The 25199-nt window shown below is 48.0% G+C and overlaps 2 protein-coding genes across 2 annotated transcripts in view; one reads left to right on the top strand and one right to left on the bottom strand.

Annotated features, from left to right (window-relative positions):
* The window catches only part of NFKB2 (nuclear factor kappa B subunit 2), a 38141-nt gene extending 16643 nt beyond the window's left edge, over nucleotides 1–21498 (top strand). Inside the window, 20 exon segments of the mRNA XM_033148642.1 lie at nucleotides 1791–1949; nucleotides 3992–4095; nucleotide 4966; nucleotides 5466–5551; nucleotides 8671–8755; nucleotides 8758–8808; nucleotides 8913–9032; nucleotides 11248–11457; nucleotides 12530–12671; nucleotides 13983–14097; nucleotides 15422–15629; nucleotides 16958–17127; nucleotides 17250–17352; nucleotides 18302–18384; nucleotides 18387–18518; nucleotides 19308–19386; nucleotides 19923–20101; nucleotides 20206–20286; nucleotides 20288–20312; nucleotides 20406–21498. Of these exon segments, the coding sequence (XP_033004533.1) occupies nucleotides 1791–1949; nucleotides 3992–4095; nucleotide 4966; nucleotides 5466–5551; nucleotides 8671–8755; nucleotides 8758–8808; nucleotides 8913–9032; nucleotides 11248–11457; nucleotides 12530–12671; nucleotides 13983–14097; nucleotides 15422–15629; nucleotides 16958–17127; nucleotides 17250–17352; nucleotides 18302–18384; nucleotides 18387–18518; nucleotides 19308–19386; nucleotides 19923–20101; nucleotides 20206–20286; nucleotides 20288–20312; nucleotides 20406–21133 (2861 nt within the window). The 3' untranslated portion in view covers nucleotides 21134–21498.
* Nucleotides 21499–23894: 2396 nt separating this feature from the next.
* The window catches only part of PSD (pleckstrin and Sec7 domain containing), a 95440-nt gene continuing 94135 nt past the window's right edge, over nucleotides 23895–25199 (bottom strand). Inside the window, 1 exon segment of the mRNA XM_033148643.1 lies at nucleotides 23895–25199. Within this exon segment, the coding sequence (XP_033004534.1) occupies nucleotides 25114–25199 (86 nt within the window). The 3' untranslated portion in view covers nucleotides 23895–25113.

The raw sequence follows: 25199 nt of genomic DNA on the forward strand, positions 1-25199 counted from the left end.
GGGCAAGGTACAGGAAAGGGGAAGACTGAAATTAGGAAGGTGAGAGTGGTCAAAGGGCAGAGCAGAGTTGAGAATAGAACAGAGCATGTGAGTGGAATGGCTTGCTGGAGCTTAGCATGAGCTTCCCTTTCAATTGCCAGGCCCTTTTGAAACCTGGGAACAAACATCACATCTGAGCTTGTGTAATGTTCCTTTTTTCTTCGCTTTCTGTAAGATTGCCCCTTAAAATAGGGGCCAGCATTGAAGTATGACTTTCTAGAGCAGCCTTTCTCAACCTTGGGTCCCCAGATGTTTTTGGCCTACAACTCCCATCTTCCCTAGGTAGCAGGACCAGTGGTCAGGGATGATGGGAGTTGTAGGCCAAAAACATCTGGGGACCCAAGGTTGAGAAAGGCCGTTCTAGAAGCTGGGCTCTTCAGTGGCCCTAGTGGGAGCTTTGCACTTCCAGTGGAAGACTCACTTACATGGGTTTGATTAAAATGGGACAACTTGTTCATGTGTTTTTCCAGGAAGAAGGGCGTAAGGGTCCAAAAGCAAGTCAGGATCGCCCTTGCTGTAGCCCCCAAGGTTTTGTTTGAGACATCACGAGGGATTGACTGACATAACTTTCTAATCAACTCAATTCTGCTTTTCTCAGTATGCCCGTTATAATGTGGACCTTTATGTCTTTTCGATATAATTCATAAACTGGTTTCCTGCACAGTTATCAACCCAGTAAAGGTGCAGGAGCCCAGAAATTCTGGGTTCGGATCTTTGCCTCTGCTGTAAACTTTGTAGGTGCCTTTGGGCCAGTTGCAGTTTCTTGACCTTGGATCTCCAACCTGTAATTTAGATATAGTGATTCTGACCTCTCTTGTGCGCAGTTATTGCAAGGATTATATAGAGCACTTCAAAAACTCAAAAGCACTATGCAAACGTTAGGTCATTGGCCTTCCGCTTGCCGACAACAGGGACACATCCTGCCACATGGGAGCCACTGCCAAGAAGCCACGTGTTTTAGTAGAGTGTGGGGGAACCCAGCGGTAAAAGGAAGGATCCCACCAGGGTCCCCCAGGGGTAGGAGAGAACACACAGCAATTGCTGCAGGCGTCTTAGCGCCATGTAGATCCAAAATAATTTCTTTTCCAGCTGTTGGTTCATATGGTAGGCGGAGATTGTATACGTGACCTGCGTTTGCAAATCACCGAGAGCATACTGCCTCATGCATAGTTACTCTGATAGCAAGAGTAGGGCTGGGTGATATATCAACATACCGTCCAAAACCAGTTTGAAATCCATATTGTGATACCTGTTTCGTAATTTTTGACCTGGCAATATATCATGAATATGTGTGTGTGTGTGTGTGTGCTATGCAAAAATTATGTGTGTGTGCTATGAAAAACTGAAGCCAGCCTATGCCTCTACATAGCTCCATCCTTATTTCTGACATTGTGATATATCAGTATATCGCAGTGTTTAGTTGGTGATATATTGCGATGTTGAAAATCAGATATTGCCTGGACCTAAACAAGAGGACCATTAATCCGGGACTGTTCAAACATATCTTTCAAAAAAAAAAAAAAAACTTTGGTGCCCAGGCTAGACAGATCCCATCATCACAGATGGCATTATTTTCAAAGGCAGCCCATACAGCAGGAATGGGGTACTTGTTGTCCTTCAGAGATATTCTGAGATGACCTCTTGCCTTTGGTAGGGAAGGGTACACTCCGACGTGGGGTACAGGACCTCCAGGTTCGTGGATGTAGTAGCCCTTGTTTGCCAGGTGTATAATTCAGCATCTAATTTGGCAGAATCTGAAGAAGAGGAGATTGAGCAAGAGGCTAAGGAGCTGAAGAAAACAATGGACCTCAGCATTGTCCGGCTGCGATTCAGCGCCTACCTTCGTGACAGCAGTGGGAACTTCAGCCTAGCACTGAAGCCGGTTATCTCGGACCCTATCCACGACAGCAGTGAGTCTTCTCTCTTGGTCTGTGGACTGACCTCAGTTTCACCCTTGTTTGGGAGGAGAGCCATGGAGCAAGCATCTGCCACTGTGTCTACTGCTTGGCCAGGTTTTCAACATAGGCATCTGGTCTAAACCACTGAGCCTCTTGGGCTTGCCGATTGGAAGGTTGGCGGTTCAAATCCCTGTGACGGAGTGAGCTCCCATTGTTCTGTCCCAACTCCTGCCAACCGAGCATTTGAAAGCACTCCAGTGCAAGTAGATAAACAGGTACTGCTGTAGCGGGAAGGTAAACAGCGTTTCTGTGTGCTCTGGTTTCCAGCAGTGGTTTAGTCATGCTGGCTACATGACCTGGAAAGCTGTCTGTGGGCAAACGCCGGCTCCCTTGGCCTGAAAGCGAGATGAGCACCACAACCCCATAGTTGCCTTTGACTGGACTTAACCGACCAGGGGCCCTTTACCTTTACCTTTTTACCTTGCTGGGTTGGGTGGGGGTTTGACCTCATCCAGCTGCTTCTGTTCTTAGGAAGAGTCCTGCTGGCTCACAGCAACTTGCTTTCATTTCACTTCTTCACGCACACGCACACACCTTGTAACAAGCTGATCCAGTACAAAAAAAGTCATAATGCATACAAAACGTTAAAATAAACAACTTACTTCAAATAAAGCAATGCTCAGTAATCCATTAGAATATAATGGTGCACAATGAAATTAAATGTCAGCAAACTGTAATTAAACATAATTCTTAACGCTCTTAACAATTACAATAAATAATTACTAAACCGTTAGCAATAAAAACAAGAACAGCAAGTCACAATGCGTAAAATGCCACAGTACATACAAAACCATGTAAAAGGGTCAAACAAAGGCACACAACATATCGCGTTGTTATTTTTAATCCTGGAACTCCTGTCTTCACCATGTGCCTAATCTGATGACCACCACAGCTGCATTTAGGCCTTAAGGTTGACACATCTGCATAGCTGTCACTTTCCCTTTTTTGCGGGAAATTCCCTTATTCCAGTGCCGTTTCCCACTGCAAAAAGAGAAGGTTGACAGCTATCCACATCTGTTGAGAGGTGTATGCCATCCTTCTCCCAGGGCCTGATTGTTGATATTTTGGATCTTACAGACTTTGTAGAACACTAATTTCAAGTCTTCACATTTGTGCTGGAGAGCTTACAAGCTCAGGTGGGGTGTGTGTGTGGGGGGGGGGGAAACTGGGCTGTATGGGAGACACCACAAACTATGGCCACCAGGTGGCAAGTAGTAGCCATAAATCACTTTCTGTCTGAGCATATAGTGAGGCCTTCCATCAAGATCTCCTTGCATTGCACAGAACTAGCATGGGAAGCAATTGAATCTCTCTCTGCACCACATTTTGGAGGTCCCTCCTCCTGAGGGACGCGGGTGGCACTGTGGTCTAAACCACAGAGCCTAGGGCTTGCTGATCAGAAGGTCGGTGGTTTGAATCCTCGCGACGGGGTGAGCTCCCGTTGCTCAGTCCCTGCTCCTGCCAACCTAGAAGTTCGAAAGCACATCAAAGTGCAAGTAGATAAATAGGTACCGCTCCGGCGGGAAGGTAAACGGCGTTTCTGTGCGCTGCTCTGGTTCACCAGAAGCAGTTTAGTCATGCTGGCCACATGACCCGGAAGCTGTACGCCAGCTCCCTCGGCCAATAAAGCGAGATGAGTGCCACAACCCCAGAGTCATCCGCGACTGGACCTAAAGGTGAGGGGTCCCTTTACCTTTTACCTCCTGAGTCTCCATAGCTTCGCACAAATGGAAAGACTGACGCATTCCTTCCCTGAACCCTCTGGGTGCATGGCTAGCGTACTTGAGAGGGGAAGGTGATGGTAATCACAAAAATAATGGGCTACCGAGGCTAGCCAAAGTTTGTGCACCTCTAGGCACGCATTTGGCTTGAATAATGGGCTCTTATATGGAGTCCCTTTTCTTACATTTGTACGTATGACTACATACAAAAACACATCTCTCCAGATGCCTGGATTCTCATTTACACAGCTCTGCATTTTCCTTGCTCTTCAGAATCCCCTGGGGCTTCCAACCTGAAGATTTCAAGAATGGACAAGACGGCTGGCTCCGTGCGAGGCGGGGATGAAGTTTACCTGCTGTGTGATAAGTCCAGAAAGGTGAGCACTGTTCTTTATTCCCTTTATTTCTTATCTTTCATTTGTTGATGTTTTGGGGGGAGTGGCATCTGAGGTCTTGAACATTAGGAAGCATCAGACGGGGTTACCAAAAAGATCTTTTCTGGGCACCCAGGAAGCCACTGCCTCCTTGGTCGTGAGGCTCATGAGCATGGTTTCTCTTGGAAGATTTTTCCAGGAGCAGTGGCACACTTATTATTTCATCTCTGCATGCTTTTGAAGGCTCAGATTGATTCTACTGGATTTCACTTTTACTCAGATCCATTGGGAAGAAGCCTGTACACACGGTCCTTTTCTGTGGGGTGGGCTGGGGGCGTTGATCTGGAGGAACAGAAGGACCAGGAAAAAAATGTCCTCACAGCATCTGTTCAAAAATCCATATGTGCCCACAGGCTTAAAAAGGTTGGGGGTACCCTGTCCAATTATGCCTGTGAGTCTTAAGAGCTTGATTCCTTGTACTCTCGATAAACATTCTTCAGAAATCTGGACGGAGACCCAATTCTGACCTGGTTGTATTAGTTTCTTCTTTGTTCTCAAGATTACTTCACTTGGCTAGGATTTTCCAAATACAGATATATACCGTGTTTCTCCTAAAATAAGACACCGTCTTATATATTTTTTTCGCTCAACAAAACACAGTATGGCTTATTTGCAGGGGATGTCTTATTTTAACCGCGTCGCATCAGTACGCTGCATAGCCACGCCTCTCCAGGCTGTTTTAATGGGAGGTACCACGTCACTATGGCTTATTTCGGGGTATGGCTTATTTTGGGAACGTGCTTATATTTCGCAAATGTATAGAAATCCTGCTATGGCTTATTTTATGGCTATGTCTTATTTTAGGAGAAACAGGGTATGTAGTTTGTTTGTTTGTTTGTTTATGCACTTTCTTACCTGCCCTTTCATCTTAAGGTCCCAGGGGCCCCCACTTAGCAACCCCTAAGAAAATAGGATTGCGAAAAGTAAATAAATTTGTTATAATGGAGCAGGACAACTTGTTGCGTTTCTGCCAGGCTTGCTTCAGAAGAAGCAGTGTAGACATTGCTTTCAAGGCAGATGGTCCCTTTGTAAATCGGGCCTCGAGGGCTCTTCATTAGCACAAGGAGAAGGAATGAAGGAAGACCCCATGTGGCTGTGGAGGAGACATGTGGCCTGAAAATGGCTTGGGAAAGGGAGAAAACGATGCTCTAGAGGGCTGGGCTGTGGTCACATAGTGGGATTGATTGCACTGAGAATGTATGGTGTTATAAATGAGGCCCTGTCCTAGTTCAGATGCCTGGGACCTGAGACAGGGTGGGTTGGTGCAAGGACTGGTGTTCACAAGGGAAATAACTTCCCTCTTCCTCCTCCAGATGATATTGAGGTGCGGTTTTATGAAGACGATGAGAATGGCTGGCAGGCCTTTGGGGACTTCTCCCCTACAGATGTACACAAACAGGTACCGGTTGGGTCATGGGAGGCCTGGGTCCCACTCAAAAAGATCAGTCTTGCAGAGCAAATCTCTTGTCAGCTTGAGCAATTAGGTGTCAAGCAATTGTGTAGCATTCCATGTAGCAGCAGGCTAAAAGACAGTTTAAAGACCACCAGACTTTGTGTGCATGGGAATTTAAGGATTGTAAATGTGTGCTTGGGATTTCATTTGCCTGGGGAAATTTTTTGCTAGTATACATAGGTCCTAAGCGTATCGTTGTCACCTGTTACACCTGATGTGCTTTGCAAAATCTTGGGAAAGCTCATGCCTTTTCCTTGATTTGCTCACCTCTCGCGACCAGTGAACGCAAGTCCTGGGAAACTGGGTTTTTCTTCCGATAAAACGTTTGCTGGGAGGGCGATAAAACTATATTCTGCATGGTTCTATGACTTAATTTAGGTCATGAACCAGGGAACTACTTGCCCATTTTCACTGCTGTTCCTGGGTGAGGTGAGTGATTTGGCAGCTACAGGGGTGCACGGATGAAACTGATTTCTTCAGACACATCAGTTGGGACTCAGGGCCAAGATGTGGAATAAGCTGCAGCAGTTGTCCTAGTTGACGAAACATTTCTAGAGGTATATTTCCCTGGATGCCTCAGCTCTGTTCAGTATCATAGGCTCATGAAATCCTGCTGAGCTATTTTGGGCACTGCATTGTGATGGTTCTACTCCTGGCTGGCGAGTTTTTAGAAGGGTTAATACTTACTGGGCGACGGCTGTAGCTCAGTGGCCTTGTATGCAGTGGGTTCAATCCCTAGTGTCTCTAGGTAGGGCTAGAAAATTCTCTGCAGTCAGTGTAGACAATACTGGACCAGATGGAGCAATGGTCTGATTCGGTGGAAGACAGCTTCCCATATTCCTAATATTGGATTGGCTTTTGCTGCTGTGTCTCATGGGAATTAATCTGTCGGGTGCTGCAAGAATATCTCTCTATCAAACCGCTGTGGGTAGGAGGGAGTCATGAGCTCACTTTTCTCTGTGCGCTTATGACATCCAACTCTGTTTTTGATTCTCCTCTAACCCACGGTGGTAGTTAAATTCTTTACATTATGATACGTTGACTCTGAATCAGTCGGAGCTACCTCTTGGGTTGCCATTTAAACCCTGTTCAGGTGTTCACACTGTGGGTTAATTGAACTGGGGTGGGGGGCAAACAGGGACTAGTATGCTTTTGTGGAGACTCCTTGCATGGTAATAGAGAGCCCTAGGTCATCTACACAAGCGCAGGATGCTTCCCCGTTGTAGAAGGTGGCAGAAAAGAGAGGCAGAGCTAGCGTTCCCGGACAACCGCTTTGCTTCCTTCCCCCTGCCCACTTTGTTTTCATTTGATTCATGATACGAACGCTCAAAATAACAAAAGGTGGGCCCCCTGTTAGGCACTTGCTCCCAGTATGCTTATTGACTCAGTACAAGATCTGAAGGCCCCAAATAACTTGACAGCTAAGGGAGCACGCGGGTGGCACTCTGGTCTAAACCACTGAGCCTAGGGCTTGCCGATTCGAATCCCCGCGACGGGGTGAGCTCCCGTTGTTCGGTCCCAGCTCCTGCCCACCTAGCAGTTCGAAAGCGCATCAAAGTGCAAGTAGATAAATAGGTACCGCTCCGGCAGGAAGGTAAACGGCATTTCCGTGCGCTGCTCTGGTTCGCCAGAAGCGGCTTAGTCATGCTGGCCACATGACCTGGAAGCTGTCTGCGGACAAACGCTGACTCCCTCAGCCTATAGAGTGAGATGAGCGTGCAACCCCACAGTTGTCCATGATTGGACCTAACGGTCGGGTCCCTTTACCTTTAAGGGAGCACCTATTTAAGAAAATCTCTTGTTCATTTGCATGTGGAGCAGAAGCTCCTTGTTTCAACAGGCGAAGCTACTGGGAGTGGAGCAACTGCTGCTGTTTGGATGTGGTGCCCTTGACTATGCTGCTCAGGAGACTTGCAGGCTATATCCTTGCTTTAATTCTGCCAGGATTTTTTTTTAATTGGTGTTGTTTTTTTAAAAGTGGGAATCATGATTTACCACACAAGGCAGCATGGCACTTAGTACACGTACAATATTAGTGAGGAGGCACAGCTAGCCCGAGGCAGTGTTTGAAATTCCCAGGTGCATTTGCACCCGGCTATCAGCACTTGCAACCAGTGAAGTTGCCCAGGTGCCAGGAATGGCGTCTGGCGTTTCACCATCCAAGGTTCATGCTTGGGGAATCCTGGATCTTGCCTGTTTTTGCGCATGAGCAACAGATCCTTTAGAATTCTATCTCTGATTTTTGCCTGTGCAATCAGAATGAATTTCAGGAACCGAAAATTTGCATTGGAAAATACGACTTACTTTTTTTCCTTTCATTTTTCCCTTTCCCTTTTAATTCGTATACCGCCTTTCCATATTGCTATACGCAAGGCAGTTTACAAGCTCAAGAAATGACAAAACAGTGAAGATCACAGCAAAGATAACCACCTGTGCCAATACAAAAAATTCACAATAACTTTAAAATAAGCAACTTACATCAAATTAAGCAATATTCAATAATCCATTAGAATATAATTTTTATTATATTCAACAGCAAAATTTATCAACAGCAAAATTAAACATCAGCAAATAATAATTAAACAGTTTACAATTAAGAACTACTGAACTATAATAAATAAAAATGACGCCAAGTCACAACACATAAAATACCACAAAACCATTCAAAAGGAACAGATTGAGAAACAAGGACATAGAACTTTCAAAGTTATTTTTTGACAATATCCCTGAACTCCACTCTTCTTTTCCCAGCTGCTTCTGCTGTTCTCAGAGTCATGTTCTGGGAAAGACTCTTAGGGTTGGAAGGTGGGGCAAGGCAGGTAGGAAGAGCCATTGCCAGATGGACAGCAGAAAGTCTCTCTCTCCCCTCACTGGGGACTTTTGAGCCGCCTGGCACCCAAATGGCAACCTAGGCAATTCCATTTTGGGGGACTGTAACCCTGGTTTAAGGAGCTGTTTGGCACCTAGCTGATACACCTGAGCTTCTAACCCTGGCCCCGAAGAGTTGGGTGATGTGGCTTGTGTGGTGTAACTATTCTCTCTCTTCCCACTTTGTGTCCTTGCAGTACGCCATTGTGTTCCGCACGCCACCCTACCACAAGACCAAGATAGAGCGCCCGGTCACCGTGTTCCTTCAGCTGAAGCGCAAGCGAGGGGTGACGTGAGTGACTCCAAGCAGTTTACCTACTACCCAGTGGTGGAAGGTACAGGGAGCTCGTACCAAGAAGTGTCGCGCTACTTCCGTTTGTCCAAACACCGATGCAGGGCCCTGTCTTTGACGACTCTCCTCTTGTATCCTTTGTTGCAGATAAGGAAGAAGTGGAGAGGAAGCGGAAGAAGACCTTGCCCCAGTTCCCTCAGCACTTTGGGGGCGGCTCGCCCATGGGAGGCGCTGGAGGTGGAGCCGGTGGATTTGGTTCTGGCGGAGGTAAACGTTGCTCTTCGTTGAGGGAGGCTTGGGGAGTTTGGAGTGCCTTGCTCTTAGGCCGCTTCCTAGTTTTGAGATCGAAGGCTTTTCGTTGCAATGGTTTTGGCAGCAGAGTATAGACTCCAGGAGAGCTTGTAAAACTCTGGCACTGGGCAGTGGAACACTGAGCATTTCACTCCTATAGGAAGCCAACTACCCCTGGAGCTCATTGGGTGTAAAGGCCACGGGAAGCTGGGTTTTAAGCTGTCAGTTTCTAAAATGTTGATAGGCCCATCCTTTGCATGGATGTCTTGGGTGCAGTGCTAAAAAGTATATGGGTTCGGTTGTGGGTCTCTCCCCAACATCATCTGACATGTAAGCAGGGGCAAAAAAATTCTTTAGCTCTTCTGTGTTTTGCTCACCCCCCTCCCTTTACACCTTTTTTCATCTGTCTGGTGCTTTTTTAAAAAAGAAGTCTCCATCATTTAGCCCAGTGTTTCCCCAACTTGGGTCTCCATCTGTTTTTGGACTACAGTTCCCATCCTCCCTGACCACTGGTCCTGTTAGCTAGGGATGATGGGTGCTGTAGTCCAAAAACTGCCGGAGACCCAAGCTGGGAAAACACTGATTTAGCCTAAGCACCTTTAGTGATGGCCTGTTGTCATCCCTTCTGATTTGCCATATTATTTGGTTTACACATGTTCTGCCGCTGTAACTTGTCCTTCATTTTGGAGAGGCTTTCACTTCTGTAAAAAGCAGTTGCCTTGCCTTTGGAAGACCATCTGTCATGGATGTTTTCGTTGAGATTCCTGCCTTTCAGGGGGTTTGGATTAAATGACCCTTGGGGCCCCTTACAGCTTGACAATTTGATGACTCGATGGCCACTTTTTGCTTTGCTCATTCTGTGCTTCATGTGATAAACATCTTCTCTGTGTTGGCTTAGAGATAAAACAGAGAATCTGCATAGGCACTTTGGTGTAATGGTAAGGCAGGTTAGGACCGTAAGAAGCTGCCTTAAGACTATTTGTCCACCTAGCTTAGTGTTGCCTTCAATTGCACTGACAGCAACTTTCCAGGAATTCAGGCAAGTCTCTCCCAGCCCTACCGAGAGATGCTGGTGATTGGACTTGGTGTCTAACGCATGCAAAATAGAAGCTCTAGCCACTGAGCTACAGTGATTCTCTATCCCACGAAAGGGTTGAGGGACAGGATGCTACTGTAGTTAAGTTCCACATCATTCTTTGATATGAAACGATCCTATCTCTGGCTTTAAGTGAGCCACTGCTGCTGACGGCTGTGAGCGATTCTGGACAATTTGTGGGGTGGAATTGCTAAAAAAGCGCAGAGTAGTTTGCTTAATTAGAGAGAGAGAGAGAGAGAGAGAGAGAGAGAGAGAGAGAGAGAGAAGGCTGATCTTCCAACGCAATTTGTTGAGGCAGTTCCAGTTCCTGCAGCAAGTGGAAACTGCTAATTACAATTCGTTTTACACCTTTTCCCCATGACTCAGGAGGTGAGCGTTCTTTCCAAAGACAAAACCACGCACTCTTGAAGCAGGCAGTCCTCTGACGGTGTCATTATTTTAATTTACTAGCTTGTCTTCAGCACAGAAAAGGGGTCTGGATAACAAGGCTATGCAGAACAAACGGCAGGCGTGCCAAATGTTGCAGAATTAGTGAGAACTGAGCTGAGCATGCCCAGGGGGCTGGTTTCTATTTTTAAAGGAGAATGTGCCGCAGATCAAGGTTTCTGGGTTGCAGAGCGGGGAGCAAAGTCTAGTCGCCGTTGACGACTAGAATACAGGCTCACAAACTCGCCCGCAGTAAACTGAACAGTGCCAGTTCCAAATGTGATATCTGAAAGTTCTAGGTTGAGCGGTGATTTTGACTGCGTTTCTAGCTTGGGAGCTACTGCTGTGTCTTTCCTCAGCTGGTGACAAAGCAGTGCAGAAGTGCAGACTTGACTTATTGGGCCTTGCCCTCCTTCTGCTTTCCAACAGCTACAATTTACGAACAGTGCATAGTAGGGGGCTTGCATGCCCACCCACCCCTCGTTCTTCTCCCCTATTCTTCCCTGCTTTCCCCCTAGACTGCTGGGGAGGGACGTGTTCTTTTTGCTAGACGTCTGAAATGCTTGCCGAGGGCTCCTGAAATTTAGCCAAGTTTTGCCCAACCCTGTGAGCACAACTGGGCTAATATAGAAACCTCTCTCTATCTCTGTGTACGTCTGCCTACCCCAGCTGGGAATCCTTGGCACTCGGCGGGATACAGCTCTTGCAGCAACAGCAGCATCTACCTCTCCGGCAACTATCCGATGGGCAACTACCAAGGAGGGAGGGGCATCCACATGCCAGGAACTGCCAAGCCAGAAGAGGGGGAGCAGCAAACATTAGCAGATGGGAGCCGGATCTCTGCGGAGGAAAAGCGCTACGCAGAACTGCTGCAGCATGGTATGTCTGTGAGACGAGTGCTGTCCAAAGTAGTCTGGGGTTAAGAGGCATTTCGGAAGCAGCTTATGTGCTGGGGAGTTCTATATAGGCATATATAGAATGAAATATACATTGTGTAAAATGTTGCATCCACATGCAGCCATAGCCACAGTGGCCCATCTCTTCTCCTTCCTTCCCCGCTCCAGCAGGAGCCAAACCGATGGTGCTACAAGCTGTAGGACTCTGGCATGTGCACATAGCCGGGAGGGGGGGGCACTCTTAGTCCTCCAAGCGCCACTGGCTTTTTAGTTCCACACTTCCCAAAAATTAATCTGGGAATGTCTGCTTGTGAAAGCCACGTGTTCTACCACGGACCAGTGACCTTCACCTATTGCAGGGGCGGGGGAGAACTATTTTCAGCCAGGGCGGGGTGTGTTCCTCCATGAGCCTCCATTTTGAGGGGGGGGCACACGATGACCTTTTGTAACAGTAAGTTGCACTGCAGCCTCGCAAAAGGCAGTTTTCTGCGCGTACACACACACACACACACACACCTCCATCCAGACAAGCAAGAAACATTATCGTACGCCAATAGCACATTCCACCCAGGCAACAGCAGCAAGAGTGGGTGGAACAGGAAGGTGAGGGTCCCAATAGGAGAGACCTGGAGGGTCGCATCTGGACCCTGTGGGCCCCACCCCCACCCCCTGCCCTAGTAGGGCAAAGCTTGACAAGGGTGGTGATGTGTCCAGGGGGATTCATGCACATTGACCGAGTGCAAGAAGAAGAGTTTGGATTTGATATCCCGCTTTATCACTACCCAAAAGAGTCTCAAAGCGGCTAACATTCTCCTTTCCCTTCCTCCCCCACAACAAACACTCTGTGAGGTGAGTGGGGCTGAGAGACTTCAAAGAAGTATGACTAGCCCAAGGTCACCCAGCAGCTGCATGTGGAGGAGCAGGGACGTGAACCCGGTTCACCAGATTACGAGTCTACCACTCTTAACCACTGTACCACACTGGCTCTCCAGAAGTGCAGTTTGGCCACTGGCAGAGGGTTGTGTTTACTCTGTGCCTTTCCCCTGTCCCCCCAGCTCAGGAGTGCAGCTCGTGGATGCTGATGCTCGCTCGGCGCAGCTCTCGGGCTCTTCTCGACTACGCAGTCACGGCTGACCCACGGATGCTGCTGGCTGTGCAGAGGCACCTGGCTGCCTCTCAGGACGAGAACGGAGACACGTGAGTCGGCTGCGGACGGAGCAGGGCCTTTGGGGCAGGCGCTGTCTGGTGGGGGGAGGAGGCGGGAGCAAACAGGCTTCCTCAGCAACTCCACAATTCGGGGGACATTTGCCCACTTCCTGCAAGCCTTCTGTTGGAGGCAAGAGTCTGAAGGGAATTTGCTGCCCGCTTGAACAATATATTCAGTCTCTCTCGGGGTTAGGAAACATTTCTTGATACCTTTTCCCCCCCAATCTAATGTTAGTATTTTATCGGAAGGGTTTCAGTTATAAAGAAAATGATACAGAGAAGAAAAGGGGGAAGTATGGGTGGGGGAAAGAACAAAGAAGTGTATAAGGGGCGGAAAAACAACATACAAAAATGCAATGTATACATTCTTACATAAATTAATAACCTGCTATTTCTTGATACCTGATCTAAGCCCTTTAGTATAAACTCCAAGAAACTGCTGTTCCCTTAATATATTTGGCTAGGTTTTTAAGATATTTTGATAAAAGCTATCCCCTTTTCTCAGTCTTTGGTTTGTGTCCGTTTTTCCAGCTTTTTTCTTTTACATTGGGCAGACTTGAAAATCTTTTTTGAAATTCCTTTAAATTGTGAGAACAACAGATGGTGAGAACAGTGGTTGCTTGTGGCGGCTGTTGGTTTGTGTTGTTCTTGGGTTCTATTACGTATTTTGTATTTTTATGCTGTGAACTGCCGTGAGACCTACAGATGAAGGCCAGGGTTACATATTTAATAAATAAACATAGTAAAAAATAAAATAAAATAAAATAAAAATAAATCCTTCCAGTAGCACCTTAGAGACCAACAAAGTTTGTTCTTGGTATGAGCTTTCGTGTGCACACGAAAGCTCATACTAAGAAAAACTTAGTAGGATTTTTTTATAGCTAGGATTTATTTATTTTTTATTTTGTTTTGACTATTGTAGACCAACACGGCTACCTACCTGTATAGTAAAACAGTGAGCACAGAGCTGTAGCGGAGGCCTGACCAGAACTCTTTTTATGGTCTTCAGCTCATCCTCTGGCATTCTGCAGTCTACTCATACGAAAACGTGTCCCATTTGCAATACTTAATTGCCTCCAGTAGTTTCTGGAGCAAACATTTTTCTTCTTTGGACTGGAAAGCCCCCAATGTAGGGGGAGTTTTGGATCCTCCTTTGCAAATTGTAGAAAGGGGGACTTGGTGACGCACAGAGACCAGAGCTAAGAGTTGGACTCGCTTCTTGTCCCATCTGCGACTGACTGCATAGTTCCCAAGAACTGCATCTTCCCACTCTTAAGACAATAATCTTGTCTATTCCCACAGGCCTTTGCACCTGGCTATCATCCATGAGCAGACAGCTGTGATTGCACAGCTGGTCCAAGTGGCAGTCAGCATCCCCAATCAGCAGATCCTCAACATCACAAATCACTTGCAGCAGGTATAGTAGATGAAGCTTCAGGATGCAGTTTCCCCACCCCCTGCCCCCTAATCCTTTTGTCCACATTCCCTAGCACTGTTTGGCTTGTGTGTCGTGAGAGAGAGAGAGAAAATCTCTGTTTTCACTAAATCCACCCATCCTTCCAAGTTCTGATACTGCCATGCCTTTGCTCTTGGTGAGCTGTGATGGCCTTACACAGACTCCTCCTTGGCTTTCTCTTAAAGAGGAGCTGCTGCTGGATAATGCTGAATCAGCAAAACTTAACAGCTAAAATGAGTGAACTTAACGATGAATGTTTTATGGAAGAATTGGAAGCCTTTTTTGCACCATTTAATGAAACTTTAAAATATGATGAAGATGTGAGCAGGATTTGAACAACAGAAAGAATGAGAGATTATTGTTTTATGGTTATGATATAGAAGAGTGCAGCAATGGGACAGATTTTTTTAAATAAAGAACACAAAATGGGATGGGAAGTCGACAAGACGAAAAAATAATTATGTATTGGAATTTTATGTGAAATGTGTGGAAATGCACACACACACACCACACACACACGCATATAGTGGTACCTCAGTTGTCAAACGTAATCCATTTCAGAAGACTGTTCGACAACCGGGGCACAAAGGGCGCTCCCCAAAATCCATTGAAAAAATTGAGAAGCACGCCTCGGAAGCCGTTCGACTTCCGAGGCGCGTTCAAAAACAGAAGCATTCACTTCTGGGTTTTGGCATTCGAAAGCCAAAGTGTTTGACAACTGAGCTACCACTGTATAAAGGAGCTGCTGCAAGCAGACCCCATGGCATTGGAACGTAACTCCATAACGAGTTAAGAAAATGAGCTGGTCCCAACTTTTCCCTTGTCTGCTGGGATTCTTCCTTGTGAACTTCCTGTTCACTTTGGCGCTGGCCAATATGGTGCCTTCCAGCTGTTGTTGGGCTGCGACTACTCCATTCCTCCCCATGGGCTGCCATGCTGGCAGGAGTTGAAGTCCAAGAACATCTAGGTGGAGGCACTCGTGTCGGCCACCCCTGCTTAGTTTAAGGGCAGCAGTGAGGAGTGGTCCTAGTTTCCTTGAACCAGATGTGAATCCACATAGAGTACGCCTGTCTGATCGTTGCTTGCGCAGGTAGTTGATTGAGTCTTGTACAAGGAAGTGCCTCCTCCTCTGTTACTCAGGAGGAATGGAGAGAAAGTGGCCATCCCAGAACATTGCTTAGATGGGAAGGGGCTAAGGAAGTCTCTCTGCGCTTAGGACAAACACCTTGATTCCTTGCCCCGTTCTTTTGCGAGAACTAGACCCGTCTCCCCATTTTCTCCGCAGACACCTTTGCACCTGGCTGTGATCACCCACCAGCCCAGGGTGGCTGGGTTCTTGCTGCAGGCTGGCGCGGACCCCACTCTGCTGGATCGCTATGGCAACTCAGTAGTGCACCTGGCGCTGCAGCTGGGGGATGAGGAGATGCTGAAGACCCTCCTCTGTCACCTCGGCTCCCACACCCTCCAGCTCCTGGAAACACCTAATTATTATGGTAAGTGATGGGATAGTTTTGGAGGCTCAGGCAGGCGAGAGCTGGCTGGGTGGTTTCAGAGTGAATGTCTCCAAGCAGCTCAAAACAAGAGGGGAGGGCAGTGCATAATCTGTAGGTGGTGTGCTGTCTAGGGATGGGCGATAACTGGTTTTCTACATAGCAATATATCACCAGCTAAATATCACGATATTTTGATATATATCTGCGGTGGCAGAGAGTCTTGCTGGGCCTCCCTGCAGGGGCAGGGGGTCCTGCCCTACCTCCCCACTGGTGGAGGGTGTGCCGCACTTCCCCACAGCAGCCGAGGGCCTTAAAATGTAAAGAAGTAGTAGATCAAATAAAAATATTAAATAAACTTCCGTATATTATATTTAATATATTTTTAACCAATTTAAGAGTAGTTTAAGTGATTTACTAGTGAATTTGCATCTGCTCCCCCACCCAGAGGTATAAGTGGAATCTGTGCATGCATAAGTTCAACTAAACTTACTTACTTCTACTTTCCTGGGAGTAAGCCCCATTGAATTCTGTAGGGCTTGTTTGTGAGTAAACACACTTTTGCTGTCACTGCTTACCGAAAAACAGCCTCCCTGTCATTCTCACATAGTACCCAACCTCCCATTTCAGCGTAAGGCAGCCAGCTAAATCTTCTCCCCTCCATTTCCCCCTGACACAGAAGGACTCCCCCATCCCACCAATCTCTTCTTTTTTTATCAAAGGGAGGGAGGGCAGGCAAGCAAAAAGATACTCTCATTTGAATTAAAAAACACCCTTCCATTTTAATATGGAGGGAAGCTATTTAGGGGGAACCAACAACATAAAACACCACCTGAAAATAAAAACACTTCCCCCCTTTTTTTTCACTGGTGAGGGAAGAAAGAAGCCCTTTCCAGTTCTTGTTTACTTCCTCTCTTGGGGTTGCTCCTGAATTGTTAGCAGGCTCTGCATAATTAGCTGAGCTCTAAGTGGAAAGATAACTGGAAGCTGAAAGAATTTGCTGGTTTGTGTGAGGGGTTATCTTCTTTCTTATTGGTTAGGAGACAGGAGGGAGAGAGCTTAAAGCTGGAGACACCTGGTGCCTGCAAAGTATTGAGCTACCCCCTGGGAAGCTGTTAAGTCTCCACCTTTTGTTCACGGGTGTATATTGCCTAGTTGAAACACTTACTTCAATACCGGTATTCAGATTCAATGATAAGGCGATTTTATTGCACAGCCCTAGTGCTGTCCCTAGAGGGGTTTCGCAGCCGTCCTCAAAGGCAGCTTTTTGGTGCTGCGTTCCTACTGTGGAGTGTGGGGAGACGACTTTCCAACCTTTGCTCCTTTGTTAGGGCTATTCCCCGTGCACCTTGCCGTGAAGTGCAAGAACCCAGCTTGCATCGAGCTGCTTGTTGAGAAGGGGGCAGATGTGAACGCGGCCGAGCGGCAGAGTGGCCGGAGCCCTTTGCATCTTGCTGTGGAGATGGAGAACCTTAACCTGGCGATGTACCTGTTGAAGAAGGTATGTGGGGTTTGGCTGTGTGCAGTAATGGCTTCCCCATCCTCCTTCACGTACGTGAGAAGGGGTGGATCTTTTCTGAGAGCGCTTGCCAGCCTTTAATCCCGTGCCCTTCCTCTGTCCAGCTGGGAGCTGATGCGAATGCCCAGACGTCGGCTGGCAATACGCCTCTTCACCTGGCAGCAGGCATGGGTTCCCCAATCCTTACCAGGATGCTGATCAAAGCAGGTAAATCATCTCTCCAGGGTCCCTGGGACTCAGTAGGGCTCAAGGATTCCTCTGGGAGCTGGTGGGATGCCCACTTTCTATTCTCACCCTTCTGGTTTAAGAAGAGCTGAAACTTTACATTGACGGAAAGTCATCTGGCTTCCTACTAGGTATTTATTTCCAGTTCATGCCAGACACTTATTTCCACTCGTAATTACTTAACAGCAAATAACCCTCCTCTCGCTTTGCATATCTGTTTGTATTAAATGCTTCCCAAAAAGCAAACACTTGAGGTTGCATCCAGCAGATGACCTGGGTTATCTGCAGCCATAACTTTACTCACTCAAGAGGGAGCAGTTCTTACTGGGATGGGAGGTGGGGATCTTGGGACCCATTCCATTCCTCAGGACAGGACCCTGTGCTCAGTTATAAGGTCTCTCTCTCTCTCTCTCTCTCTCTCTCTCTCTCTCTCTCTCTCTCATGTCCACTTATTTTTGGGTGCAGTCTAGACAACAAATGTTGCATTAGTTGGACTGGGGTGTGTGTGGAATGAGCTATGTAGCCGATTGCAAACGGAAGATGACATTGAATAAATATCCCAGACTTTTAAAAGTTTGGGGGAAGGAGAGGGTGGGCAACAAACTGGTCCAGTGAAATATTGGAATTCCACACTGACAAGCAGAAATGCTTGGGCTAATGAGACAATCTCTCATCTCCTCTACCCATGCGCTGTTCTGGGGGCATTTCGGTGCCTCCAGTGGATTTGGGTGTAGAGATGGGAGAAAGCCCTGTTGCACTAGTGGGGAGTCTTTGCACTGGCTTCCAGTAGCAGAAAGGGTTTGTTGAATCTGGCCCTAAAATTCCAGAACAAGGTGCAGATCAGTCACAAAGGGAGCTGCCTGATACACCCCCCGATATACTTTGCTGTTTGAAGCATTATGCCAGCTGAATTCCCTGTTGAACTCCCCAGGGGCGGATGTCCTGTGTGAGAACGACGAGCCCATCTCGGCCCCCTCGTCTAACCCAGGCAGCGACGTGGAGTTGGAGCAGGAAGAGGAGAATGGGTCATGGAGATGGGAGAGGCCCTGGTGGAGCCGGGTGCAGACTGCGTGGCTGAGCTGAAGAGCAAATGGCCTGACAAGCAGGGGCGGGGGCACACGCCACTGGACTTGACTTCGAGCCAGAAGGTATGTAAAGTTTTGGGGGTTCAGATTGGACCTTTGCTGCGGTAGAGCCATTCCTAGTTGTAACATATGCAATGTTCTAGGCCAGACTTTCCCAAACTTGGGTCTCCAGCTGAGAGCCAGTGTGGTGTAGTGGTTAAGAGCAGTTGACTCGTAATCTGGTGAACCGGGTTCGATTCCCCGCTCCTCCACATGCAGCTGCTGGGTGACCTTGGGCTAGTCACACTTCTCTGAAGTCTCTCAGCCTCACTCACCTCACAGAGTGTTTGTTGTGGGGGAGGAAGAGAAAGGAGATTGTTAGCCACTTTGAGACTCCTTAGCGTAGTGATAAAGCAGGATATCAAATCCAAACTCTCCTCCTTCTTCCAGCTGTTGTTGGACTACAACTCGCATCATCCCCAGCTAGCAGTACCAGTGGCCAGGGATGATAGTTGTAGTTCAACAGCAGCTGGGCACCCAAGTTTGGGCAACCCTGTTCTGGACCAGCCTGTTTAGGACTGCAGTTCCCATCATTCCTGGCTGCTGGCTGAGGCTTGTTGTGTTGCCCTCCCTGGTGTTGTAAGCTACATTGTCCACATCTGGACTATAGAGCGTCCTGCAACTAAGGCAGTTTGGATCATTGCCCACCTCTGATCATAGCTATTTGTAGCTCTCTGCGTACCCCTTTGCACCCCATGTTTTGTGATGGGACGGGCCCCATCCTCATGTGCTCAGTAGAAGAGGCTCCTTCTTAGGTCTCCTGATATAGTCTTAGGGGACAGTTAGAGGTAACCAAGGCTTCTTTCCTTCCAGGTGCGGGAGATACTGCAGCAAGCATTGCTGCAGAACCCAGAAAGGGAGCAGTCTGCTGAGACTCCTGCTTCCAGGCAAGGTGAGTGAAAGCGTCTATTCTGCTTGGGGTCCCGCTGAGAATAACCCCTGTGCATCATTTCAGATTTGGACTAGGGGGCTTTGGCTATCGATGCACATAAAATTTCAATACATATTAAAACATCTTTTCTTTTATGTTACTGACTTCCCCCATTTTCTGTGATGTTTTTTCTTATCCCCACCCCTTTGCTGAACCCTGCCTCCCTCTTATTTAACATAGTCGTAACACAATATCTATTGTTCTGTCGTCACAGTTCAAAACCTGCTCGTGGATTCGTCCTGTTGTAGTCTTCCTTCAAATGATCTGAAAATGGCTTTGATCTTCAAGAAAAACAATTGTCACTAAGTTCTCTTATTTTAGCTGTTAGCTTTGCGGATTCAACCTATTTCATTACTTTACTTACCCGTTCTTCTTTAGCGGGGGCCGTGGATGGTTTGGGTGTGGGGAGGACGGCAATGGCTTTTGGCATAGAGCTGGCACCTTTGTGCAGAGAAGCGATCGCCTGTCATCCTCTGTCTCTGATTTCTCTCCTCCAGGGAGCGTCTTGTCTCTGAATAGCGACACCCTCCAGAGTCTAGAGCAGCTTCTGAACCATGACTGCCAAGGGGCAGACTGGGCAGAGCTAGCCAAGAGACTGGGCCTCTGCAGCCTGGTGGAGACCTACAGAGGGGCAGAGTCGCCCAGCAGAAGACTTCTCCTGAGCTATGAGGTTAGTAGATCCTCCTCTGTCCCTTGCCCTCCCCCTCTCCTCTGTCACCTATTCCTAGCAGGTCCCCTCTGAACCCTCCATGTTTCTCTCTGTTTCCTCCCAGCTTGCCGGCTGGCAGCCTCAGAGGTCTGCTGGAAGCGCTTGACTCCATGGGGCTGACGGAGGGAGTGAAGCTACTGCAGAGACCGGAGGACGTTTGTCAAGCTACAGAGTACAGGTACAGATAAGGAACGTTAGGGCTGGGGTTGCAGGGACAGAAAAAACTGCACCGGATAACTTGCTGACTGCTATCGTCCTTCTCTTCTCTCAGAGCTGAAGGAAGATAGCGCCTAATGGGAGCCATCCGTGGAAGAGCCAGCAGCCCTGCCTGGGAAGCTTCCACCAGCCTCCTCGCTGGAAGTGCCGCCTCTCACGCCAGCAGGAGCAAGTGCACTGATAGCGAGAGAAGCCGGAGCCTCGCTGGGGGAAGGGGTGATCTCAGACATGTGCCTCTTGGACCCAGGACTCGGGCATCAGGAGCTGGGAAGGCGTGCAGAGCTTGGCACAGCTCCTGATTTTCGCGGCTGGTCTGCACAATGTAGGAAGGATGCTGTTGCAGTTAGCTCAGCCTGCCTTGCATTCACCAGGCCTTCACCAAACGTGGGGAAGATAGGGATAATCGGTTGTTTTTTGTCCTGGGTGCCTTTTATCAAATTCTGGCCCAAGCCTGATCAAGGACTTTGGTCTTCTGCCTCTTCCTGCGACAACCTTGCTCCCCTGGCACCAGCCACGTCGCCTGTGATGGGTTCGGCTTCGTTGGACAATGGATGCTATTTACTCTTGAGCTCCTGGACTCCCCAACAAATCAGTCCCCTTTTAGTGCCTTTTATTGTCCTAATGATTCAGGTGCCTGCCTTCTCCTTGGGAATTAATGGCTCTACAGAACTGAATTTTCACCTGTGGCTTGGCAGTTTGGGGCAGAACTCCCAAAATACGTTTGGACGAAAGAAACCCAGAGTTCCAAGAAACCCTGTTTGGCACAATCCTTTAGTCATGTGAAGCAGGGTAACAGCCCTTTCAGAACCTCTTGGAACACACCTGTTGCTTAGTCCTACGATCATAATTTGGATTTGAGCAAACCCTTACGTAATGGCTCATCTTGGAAAATTCACTAACATGCAATTTTAACAATTGCCTATCAGCAGGTGTGCAATCTGCACATTGTTTTCAAGTGACAAAGAATGCCATTAAATGTCAGTAAGCTCTTTCCACAAGTGAAGAGAGAAGCATGTTCTGGCCATTGATAGCTGCTGACAGTTGGGCTGCCTAGTCAGAGGTGTGTGAGTGGGGAGTGCTCTTACAATATTGAGTAGCTAAAACTTTGGTGTAAAGATTTCCAGTTATGAATCCATGCTGGTTTGTTGGGGGGGCCTTTTGAGCTGAAAATTCCAATCTTGGCTCAGAAATGCCCCCCCCCCTTCTGTGACGGGAATAAATGATGCAAATTTGCAGTATCTGTTACTTGATACACAGCGAAGAGACCTTTTAAGGAGAACTTAGCCCTCTTGATAGAAGAAGGAAACAGGTGCATCAGAGGACAAAAGTATTGAGCGGATGACTGAGAAGTTCTGCCACAACCGCACTCCAATTTCTAAGTCTTTGTAGTTTTCAAAAGACTTCTGTCTTTTGTGCTTTGCGGATAGTTTTTTAAAATAAATAAAAATTCCAGGGTGATCATGTCTGCATCAAAAGTACATTCATCATTGATGCTTTAGCTGAGACTCCTGCATTTGCAGAGGGTTCGACTAGATGACCCTTGGGTCCCTTCCAACTCTGATTCTATGGTGATTAATGCGATTTTCTAGACCACTTGCCTTCCAGGTGTCCTCCGGACGTTTTGGACTACCTCTCCAATCAACCCCAGTGTGGTCCAAAAGAATCTAGAGAGCATAAGGTTAGTGAATACTGTTTCAGTCTATTAAGAAAATGTCCCGTTAGCTTATCACAGGCTGTGTTTATATGTAAGACTAAGCCAAACTAGAGTTTAATGTGAGCATGCTGGTTTCAGAGGAGAGTGGAGCTGCTTGCCTCCTCTGTCCATTTTATCTTAGTGCAGCATGGCTGTTTAGCCAAGGTTTTACTGTGCTGTTTGAACCCAGGTTTGTGGCTGAGCTTTATTTCCCCCTTGACCACAGTTTCTGCTCCAAGGTTTTGTCTTGGCTGCAAATGGTTTTTGAGGAGGATAGCTTAGTCAGGACCCCGGCAAGTGACAGACAAGTGGCTGTTGGGCAGTAAGAATCTGGATTGGTGTGTTGCTGTGGCTTCTGGTTAAATTTGTGGGGAATGGCAACCAAGAGCAGAGTTCTCTCTTCCAAAGCAGAGTGGTTTATATATATGTGCCACTTTTCTCCCAGCCTTGCTTATTAACGTTAGGAAAGACTCACTACCAGAAAAGGGTTAGCTGAATGATCTGGCCCTTTCCAAGTACCTCTCCTCTTCCACATTGCCCTGTATTGCATGCAGAATACAATAAGCCTTTCAAACTGCTTTATGAATCATCAGAGTAAAAATTGCAACCGCCATTCTCTACCCCTCCTCCTGAGTTTTCAGAACTTGCTGTAGAAAAATGCAGTGTTCTCTTCACTGTCTTTACTTCCTTCGTTGTGTTCTCTTGCTGCCGTTGCTCTATTCTTCAGCTTCTCCTTTTATCCTGCTGTTCCAGACACACCTCCATTTTTGCTTTATTTTGAACTCGCTATAGACATATGCACTTTGAAAAGAATCAGACAGGAACTAGAGCGTTCTCCACTCTCTAATCTTGATAAACCCCGGGTAGCATCCATGGAGTTGTACAAGTTGGAAGGCGGTTGGCAAAGCCATTTCCCTCCCTGCAAAGTCTCTCCAGCTCCTTATGGGCTGTGTTTCTTGGAGAATGGCAGGGGAGAGAGACAGACAGAACTGCCCCAAATTAGCTGGAGGGCTCTTGGGCCCCAAACTGTATTTCACTGTGTTGGTATTAATGCTTTGTCGAATTCCCTTCCTCCCGATAGCTGCCTGGTTTCGTCCGTTTCCTTCCTTAACCCTACTGTTGTTGTCACATGCTACATCTGATCCTTTCTCCCCTCCAGCTCAGCCCTTCATGGTGTCTTTCTCCAGGTGCCCCCATTTTGTTTGTATGTGTATGCATAGCAACCGTGTGTCTTTACTTCTTCTGTTTAGCTTCTCCAGCCCCTACCGTATTTCAACTGTCTGAATAGTGGTGTCCTTGTTCCCTGTGGCGATGGCCTTACTCCGGGTAACTAGTTACCCAGGAGCTGCTTGACTTTTGCTCCTCTCAGCCATAATGGCCAGCATGGCCAGTGGTCAGGGATGGTGGCAGTTGGGCACCCAACTTGGCACCCCTACTTTCCACAAGGGTCAGGCAGCTTCCTGCCTTATCTAACCCAAGCGTGTTGAAAAACAAAATGGCCGCCCTTCTGCCATGGTAGTGCCCCCCCCCCCCGCTATCTTTTTTCAGTTGGGTAGGAGCAGCTGTTGTAGTTGGTTTAGGACAGCAGTGTTGATGCTTTTGGCTCAGGGAGAACCAGGTCAATGAAGGTGCTTGAATAAGTTTTACTTAGGTAATTAAAGGAAGAAACTGTACAGAGCTCTTTTAGGTTTGTTTTTTTACAGTCAATTCAAGAGCAGAATAAAAAATTGACACATTCAGAGAGTCAGTGCTGGAAACAGCCAGCCAGTCCCCTGCCCCCCCCTTTGCCCTTCTTTACGTCTGCAGAATTTCCCATTCGCTTTTGTCCCATTCCCCCCTGCCCCGACTGTCCTGGGGCTTTCTTTAACCCGTCTTCTGCTGTTTTAAGCAAGTATTGGAGCCACAGCCTTAAAGCCCTTTGAAGTGAGAAGCAGCAGGCCGGCTGTGTGCAGCCAAGGGGGTTGCCGTGTTTTCTTAAACTTGGGTCCCTGGCTGTTGTTGGAATACAACTCCCATCATCTCTAGCAACAGCCGGGGACCCAAGTTTGAGAAACACTGGTTGAGGGGTGGAAATGCTCCTGGCAATTTCAGAACCCTCCACCCACCCTTGTGAGATTAATCTATATATATATTCTGGCTAGGACTATGGGCCACTCAGTTCTGGCCCCTGCGTTGTTTAAGCCCCACATCAACTAGGCCAAAAACGAGGCCAGCATGCTCATCATCCACAGTGATCTCCATAGGGGGGAGGGGGGGGATTAGAGGGGGTGTGCTCTTGGGGGGAGGTACCCCACCCCTACTATGGCTTTATCAGGCTGCCACCCGGGAGGCATCCATTATCCCTGGTTACCCTGTTAGTGCTGGTCCCTTGAAGCCAAAGGGCAACCCCCCCACCCCTAAAGCCCCGATCTGTAAGTGCTGAACAAGTATCATCAGGGTGAGTCGAGGCCCAGCTTGTGCTGGTGGACAGCTGCTGGTGGTGAAGAAGAAAATTGGGCATCCGTGCAGGAGTTGCTTGTGCTCCCGTAGGCAGCCAGTGCAAGTGTGTGTCTGCAGGAGGGATCGGGGGCCCTTGCCACCCCAAGCTCTGGGCCAAAGGGTCCCTGCTTAAACGAAGCAAGTGTCTTTTGTGATTCAGTGTTGCCGGGTACTAAAAAATGTAAAATATTATCACAAAAACAGTAAGAAACGGGCAAGGAAAAGGGGGGGGGCGCAGTGTGGAGGCAGCCAGGATTCAGCCCTTCCCCCCTTCTCACTTTTGCAAGAAATGGGGGCGGTGCAGGGGGTGGGGAGAAAGTAAGGTTCTTGCCGCTGTGTGTGGTTTGGAAAACAGCCCTGTGGTTTTTGTCGCACGAGGGTTTTTGGTCGCTTCACTCACGCACGAGACCAGGAAGGCTGCGCACGCTGGAACTGTGGTCGCCCTCCTCCTGGCTGAACTGGATAACAGGCTCTGTCCCGCAGCGAAGAAGAGGCCTTGGGCCTTCCGTGGTGCGGCTCCCGGCCACCAAGAACGAAATCATGCAGGTTTGTAGGACAGGCACGGCACCCTCCTGGCAGGCCCCTGACCCTTCTAGGACTTCTGCAGACCGCTGGCAGCTTGTCGGCTACTGCGCTTGATCCTGGGTCCCCCGCCGACTGGCTCTTGGCTCAGGGAAG

Source organism: Lacerta agilis, chromosome 5 (assembly GCF_009819535.1).
Source record: "Lacerta agilis isolate rLacAgi1 chromosome 5, rLacAgi1.pri, whole genome shotgun sequence".
Classification (NCBI taxonomy): domain Eukaryota; kingdom Metazoa; phylum Chordata; class Lepidosauria; order Squamata; family Lacertidae; genus Lacerta; species Lacerta agilis.